The 7,269-nt window shown below is 37.5% G+C and overlaps 1 protein-coding gene across 1 annotated transcript in view; it reads right to left on the reverse strand.

The window, feature by feature from the left end:
• The window catches only part of LOC103462052 (very long-chain acyl-CoA synthetase), a 10,360-nt gene extending 3,328 nt beyond the window's left edge, over nt 1-7,032 (reverse strand). The window contains exons 1-4 of the mRNA XM_008404546.2: nt 6,322-7,032; nt 4,983-5,192; nt 4,717-4,875; nt 2,409-2,533 (exon numbers count right to left, since the gene is read on the reverse strand). Coding sequence (XP_008402768.1) covers nt 2,409-2,533; nt 4,717-4,875; nt 4,983-5,192; nt 6,322-6,802 — 975 coding nt within the window. The 5' untranslated portion in view covers nt 6,803-7,032. The remainder of the gene's footprint in view (nt 1-2,408; nt 2,534-4,716; nt 4,876-4,982; nt 5,193-6,321) is intronic.
• Nucleotides 7,033-7,269: the final 237 nt, after the last annotated feature.

A 7,269-nucleotide genomic window follows, 5' to 3' on the forward strand; every position in this document is an offset into this window, starting at 1 on the left:
ATATATTGTATATGCGCATTTATTAAGGATTATTTTGAAATTATTTGATTTTGTTACTTTTGAAATTTGATGGTAAAAAAAAAGTCTGTAAAACCTTTCTTAATACTCGGCTTGATCTTTTCCTTGTACTTATCTAGATCTGGAACATCAATGCTTTTCTACGCTTTGTGACGCTGCGCGGGAGCATGACTGCAACAGATTTTAACAACTAAAAACAGAAGCTGTGAGTCTATCAGCTACATTTTCAGACAAAATTAAACACAGGCTCGCTTTTCTGCAACACTGCAGAGACGTTTTGCAAACTGATGTGATCGGTTTTAGCTAAAATTGACACCATTTTAGGACATGTTGTTACTCCTTAAATGTAAGAATCAAAACTAATTAAAACAAGTAGAAATATATGCATCCAGTGACCTTTGTCCCATGTGGCTTAAATAGGATGACCATCGACTTGAACTGTAAACTAGTACAGGAAGATGTGGCCGCTTGGCTACTTGATATGCCTTCCAAAGTAAAGGCCAGCATCTATTCCGAGAGATGACCAGATAAAGAAATCTGGTGACTCTTGCGACTCGTGCGCGCTGCAAACTGACACTGCGCTCCATGTGATGTAATAAGATGCTCTGAATGGCATACACGCACAAACTATGTATACAGTACTACCAAATACAAATAAGCGTTTGTGACATGTAACTACGATGATGTCAGTTCAGACATTTAAATAAATAAATAAAAATAAAGAAAGGTCTTATTTTCATGCTACCTCGAACGAGGTAGGCAAAGTGGGTTAAGACTGGAACACGATAGTGAAGATTTAATGATTTCTATTTTGGAGAGCCAGCTGTGCTCTGCGTTGGGAATGTACAGATTTGGAAAGTTCCCTCTGACGAGATCTGCCTCTGTGGCGACTTGCTGTGGCCACTCTGCCTGATTTTTATTTTTTTTTTACAGTGATTAAGTTTGCCAAGAGGAGGGGAGTGTCTAGAATATCCTGCTAAAAGCTCCTGGGTAATCTTGTTTTTTTTGTTGTTGTTGCAGCTGCACCAGTAAGTAAAATGAGTGTTAAAGCCATTAAAAATGAAAGGTTTGGTCAATTTGTTACACCAACGTGACAAAATTTGTTGCATTTGAGTTTCACAAAGTCTTTCAGTAAAAAAATAATTTAAGAAAAAAGGATGTTACGGCGGTGGACTTCAGGAGAAAATCCTAAAACAAGCTCAGGGAAAACGTAGTCCAAACCAAGACCAGTCTGGAGAACAACACCGTCACCCTGGTACTTTAAGATTTTTGTTAGTTTTCCTAGATTTAACTAAAAACTCAGGGAAAGGTTGTATCTTTGAGACTGGATCCTGATAGGAAATAGTCTAGAAATTGAGTGGATTTATGCACCAATCAATCAGACAACTCTTTTTTTCTGAATTGGCTCTGACTTGGGATCTTGTTACTCTGTCCCTGCATGTAAAGCCAGAAACCTGTATCAACCAATAAAAGCCAAACGGTTGCATATCTGATCTAAGTTAAAACAGGTTGTTTTGCTAAGATGTTTGTTAAATGTCAACACAAGACTTTTTTAGGAACCTTTTTGCTTCATGGGTCATTCAGCCCATGAAGCAAAAATATTCCCCTGAATCTGGTCAAGGTACAAAACTCAAACAAAGTGAAAAACAAAAATGAAACACTTTAAAAATCTCCAGAAAGCCTGAAGAACTCCTGCCTAGTATCCCTTTAAAGCACATGAGTCAAACTCAAGGCCCGGGGGCCAAATCTGGCACGCCTAAGCTTTTAATGTGGCCCTCCAGACTCTAAATTACATCAATAAGTGCTTCCAGTTTTTCACAAATCTGCAAAATTCACACAAAATCAACAGATCCCCACATTTTTTTCAGATTTTTCTGACATTTTTTTCTTAAAATTGGCCAAAAACATTGGGTTTAAGTGACTGCTGCCTCAGGATTAGTTGATGTCACGCTATAGTCCGTGATCGAAGCAGCGGTTAATAAAAAGTCACATTTAACATCATACATTAGTGCAAATATTGTAAAAAAAATAAAATAAAAATAAATCCTTACAAATATTTCTAAATTAGCACCACAAAATCTGTGATACAAAATCCTGGATGGACTGACCAGTGTGAAGAGATGTTCAATATTATCCAAATTTAAGAAACACTTACTGAATGCTGAAACAAACAGATGTGTTGATATTTTAATAGTTTAATGGGTTTTAATCAATACAATCTGGCACAACCGGACCTTTAAGAACATTCAGATGTTTGATTTGACCCAAAATGAAAATGACCCACACTTCCTGCTTTAAAGGAAGCCCGGCTCCTCGGACACGGTATGCAAAGCAGTAATGGTTTACCTTTGAGTGTATTGCAACTATTAATGTCATCATTAAAATTTTACCTTTGGTGTGCAACAGAGGTAGCGCATCACTTCTCCGATATACTGAATGACAGTCACATTGTACTTCCTGCAGTCGTCCCAGAACTGAGAGGCAGAAAACTTTCTTTTCAGAACTAGAGTTGACCCTTCAAAATAAAACATCACAGAGCACAAACATTACAACCTGATGAATGAAAAGTTTGTGCATTGCTAACTAATACTTTCCTGTTGCTTAGAAATGAACCTGTAACAATAATGTCTCACCTTTAGAAAAATCTGATATTATATCCAATTTAATAATGACAATAAAAATAAAAAAGCAGCGCGTACTCCTGTTTTTAGTTTAAACATTCATCTTCAGTTAATTTAATAGAACTATCACTTTGCACAGCCATTTAAAGGTTTTGCGTGGACGGTTTTGCCCTAAAAATGCAACGCTACAATATTCAATTGCATCTTTCTATTTCACCACAATACATTTTATTGTAAAAATCCTGACAAGACACACTGAGGAGTGCAGTTGTAAATGTGAAAAAGGTCTTAATACTTCAATAAGTTGAAGCATCTTCCAATTGCTTAATCAAATATTGGACGGTAGCAGGAATGAATTTTTATATTTTTAAACTGTATGGCAAATAAATGAACGCATCAGACAACAAATCTGTGTTAATTCTGCACAGTGTCAAACTTCATCAAATACGCACAATGCTTGCACACACACATGCACTCTCTGCGTGACCTTTTGCCTATTTAGAGAAAGCGCAGCCAGAGAAGGATCAGTACAGATTATTGGTTCCTTGTGACAAAAGACTCTTTCACTGGGACTGAATAGGAGCAGGATAATCAGGGTCTGTGCAGTGTGCAAAGAAACAGAATCCATCTGCAGTTTGCAAATTTATAGCAATAACCAGAGCTTAAAGAAGACTTTAGAAGATCTAGAATTGCTTTGGTCATAAATAACCACAACTCTCATTGTTTATTGAGGCTGATGAGTGATTATATCCTGGGTTATGCAACTACAGCTTTACATCACATGTGAAAAAGCTCATCTTTGTGTAACAGAGAAGATTTGGCAGGTTTACCTGGCTTAACTGCGTAAGTTTAAGACATTGCACAAATTGCAGAGAAATAATTGATATGATCCTCAGGTTTAGATAAATGTCTTTATTTGAAAAGTGAATGGGTAGAATTTTTTTTTTATAATACTATGAAGACTGTGAAACTAGCCAAGCCAGAACCATCAATCTGTGTGTTAAGCTGCCAGGTCAGCGCGCTGGGCCAGACGTCAGAAAGGCCTGACAGGGTCAGCAGCTGGTCCCAAAGATTTTTATTTCTTTTTACTGAATGTGTGTTTAGCAAACATTGTACTTTAAAACTCATAGGTCCAAATTAGGCGAGTTGCATTAATATTTTTTAGTATTTTTATGAACATAAACAACATTCAAGTATTTGAAATTTATGAAGTTCGAGTTGATTTCGTTGGGACCAACATGGACTTATGAGCTGTGGGACACATTAAGCCTACCATGCTTCAATTCATACCTGCTGATGTAAACGACTGTCTGTTAATATACTATTTATTGCATTAGTAGAATAATTTCTTCTTAGTGGATAGGGAACCCCAAAAATGGCTTCAGGGGCCCGGGTCCTTGTATTTCCAGCCTTGAGCAAACAGGTTAAAAAAAGACAAAAATGATTATGGTGGGTGGGCTAACAAAAATAAAAGATTATTTTAAAAAATATTTATGAAAAGTAGAAACAAGTCCACTGAGCAAAAGCAGAGAAAAAAAGAGATAAAAACCATCAATTTCTGAGAAAATTATTATTATTATTATTAATTTTCTAAGTATACTTGTTGAAATCCTAAAGAAACCCCTTAGAAGCAGTTTCGAAGATTTTAAAATGATTAACTTTGTGTTTGAATTCAGATTGTTAACAGAGTAAATTTGGGCAGTTTTATTAAAATTGATCAATATCTCATATATTTATTTCCCTGCAATTAAGACACAGTGAAAAAGTGTTCACACTGCTTACATTGGTTCAGATAAACATCCTGCACTGGATCACTGACAGTCACATGACTGAAGAAACGCCACATGACCACTTTATTTTATAATGAAGTGTAGCACTCTTTAATGTTATAATGTTTAATGATATTATTTTTCACCAAATGTGATTTTTTTTTAAAAAATCTGGTTATCCTCCTGTTTTGTTGAGCTCTTTGAACAGGGTGAAATAAAGGAAACTTGTGAAATGCAAAGAATCTAACGCAGCTTACAGCCAGTTAAATAAAATACAACCCATATTAACAACTTTTTCGTGTTCCCACCTGTTTCGATGCAGCCAAGAAATCCAACGAGAAACCCTGCAGTGTGGTACAGCGGCAGGTTGACATACATGACATCCTCGGATTTTACACCGTATGCAGTTATAACAGCTAGAGCTGATAGGAGGCGATTCTGATCGACCAAAGCTGCCTTAGGAAGACCTGAAATAGAGCAACACGCACAGAAGTGGTGTTTGAAAACTGAAGGATTCACTCCACGACTTGTAGGAACAGGTCACCACAAGATACCAAAACAAATGCTGAAATACCAGTAGTGCCAGAGGTGTAAATGTAGACGGCAGGACTTTTGAATGTGACGTGTGATCTGATGGATGGAGGTAGCGGTGTGTCGGCGGCTTCTTCCACCTTATCAGAGAAGCTCACGATTCCTGGAGTGTCGCAAGATTTGACCATAAGGAGGACCGTGACACCCTGGTCCATCAGTGAGGGCAGCACGTCCTCCACTGCCTCTTTCAGCTCTGCAAAAGAAGAAAAGAAAAAAAAGAGCACTAATATTCATAGAAGGCACAGACAAATTACTAAACATTTATTTGAAAGATCTTAAGTTACAAGTATTCGTTGCTAGCTGCAATCTATTTTAACAGCAGCCTACATATTTATTGAAAGAAATACCTAAAATTGCTTTATTTAATTGTTTTATACCAAATTATTAATAACTCAGAGCCTTTGGTAGCTTTAAATTATAAGTCAGTGACTTCTTGGTTTCATTAGGTAGAAACATGATGCGACATGAAGGTCCAGTTCCCTTATTCACAAAGTCAACAACGCAGCCGCCTTCAACTGTGTTACAGCTAATTTTAGTTAAAAACAATTATTTATTAGTGTAGGATGTCTCTCCTCTGTGAATAAATGTGGTTAGAAAATGTTTTGTATTGTTTGTTTTTAAAACTTTCTGTGCATACAGATAATAAAATTAAAATGTAAAAATTAAAATGTATTAAGAAAAATTATGATTTATTGTAACCTCACATCTAAGGTAAAGACAGTAGTATAATAATGCCTTTCAGTTTATTTCCCCTCAGCTCCAAAAAGAGGAGCAATATTATTTGATGATGATTTCTCAAGAGAAGGTTGTGTTGATCACACTTTTAGCAGATTGCACTTTTTTTACTTTACGGATCCCCATAAGTACTTAACATAAAAAATACCCCAAAACACACAGTTAAAAGCCAAAGAACGGATGTACAAATAAATAACCACAACAACTTTACAACAACAGAATACAAAAGAAAAGATTACATCACGATCATGAATTTCCTCAAAGAGCCAGTTGTGGCAGAAAGTCTTAATAAAACTAGCTATTAAACTACTAAAATATGAAAGTATTTTTCTCAAACTATATGTAACATCTTCTCGCTTCAAATGCAATTTGGCATAATACGAATAAAACCCGGTTTCATTTGACTGATAAGATTATAAACGTAAACAATAACAGTTATCTTGAACCACCATAGAAATAGCTATGGCGATTGATGCAATTTCTTTCTTTCTTCTTAAACTTTATCAGGATTTGCTTTGTTCAATGGTTTAATTTTCAGTGACATAATCCTGACCGAGCCGCTGAAAACCACATCTCCTCATACTAACCTGCAGCTGCAAGCAGCACCGTGGCCTTGCAGCAGTTGAAGCAGTGCAGCAGAGACTTGCTCCGGATGTTGTAGTTCAGGAGAGCGACGGGAGAGCCGAGTTTAGCCAGAGCCAGCCAAGTAAACAAAAACCTGGGCTCGTTTCCCATGAAGAGTGCGGCGGTGACTCCAGCCTCGTACCCGGGCTGAGACCGGAGCGCGTTGGCAATCTTGTTGCTCTCTCTGTCCGTGTCCGCGTACGTGTAGGTCTCGTCTCCAAACGCGATGAAGGGTTTGTCTGACAGCGCCGCGGCTTGCTCCAAGAAGCGCTCCAGCGCGAAGGACGGAGGTCTCCTTCTTCGGTTCGCTACGTAGCTGACTAAAATCCGCACCAGAACTCCGGCGTATCGGAGATCCAGCCATAAATAGGGGAAAAGGGTTTTCAGCGCGAAGGGGATGATGAAAGCGCTCGCTAAAATGGTAGAAATGAAAAACAACTCCATGGTGAACTTTCTCCACAAGTTCTAATGTCCAGTCCTGACTGGGAAAAACATTCAAAACCAGGGCGAAAAAGCGGACAAGTGGGGCGGAGCATTTCCAAGAAGTTTCTGAAATGTGCGGAATGAAATGGAAATGTATTTGTAGGCACAAAGACATTGGATACATGTCGCAGATTTTCAGCGAGGATAGTTAGTTTTATTTATAAACCTCCAAATCCCCCAGCGTAAGGCATTTAAGGGCACTCAGAGGAAAACAGGTCAATCTACTTAAGTTGACGCATCAATCTGCAGCTTGTTGGGGATCAGCTGACTTGACTAGGTATTATAACATCAATATATCTTTTTTTTTTTAAACATTTAGGTGATCAGTATTATTAAAAGAGAATAAGAGGGTGTTCATGTAAAAAGCGTACACCGCTTTGTGTTTTGAATGCACACAGTCATATGGAGAAGACACAATGCAAAGAACT

This window comes from Poecilia reticulata, linkage group LG3, assembly GCF_000633615.1.
Source record: "Poecilia reticulata strain Guanapo linkage group LG3, Guppy_female_1.0+MT, whole genome shotgun sequence".
Taxonomy (NCBI): Eukaryota; Metazoa; Chordata; class Actinopteri; order Cyprinodontiformes; family Poeciliidae; genus Poecilia; species Poecilia reticulata.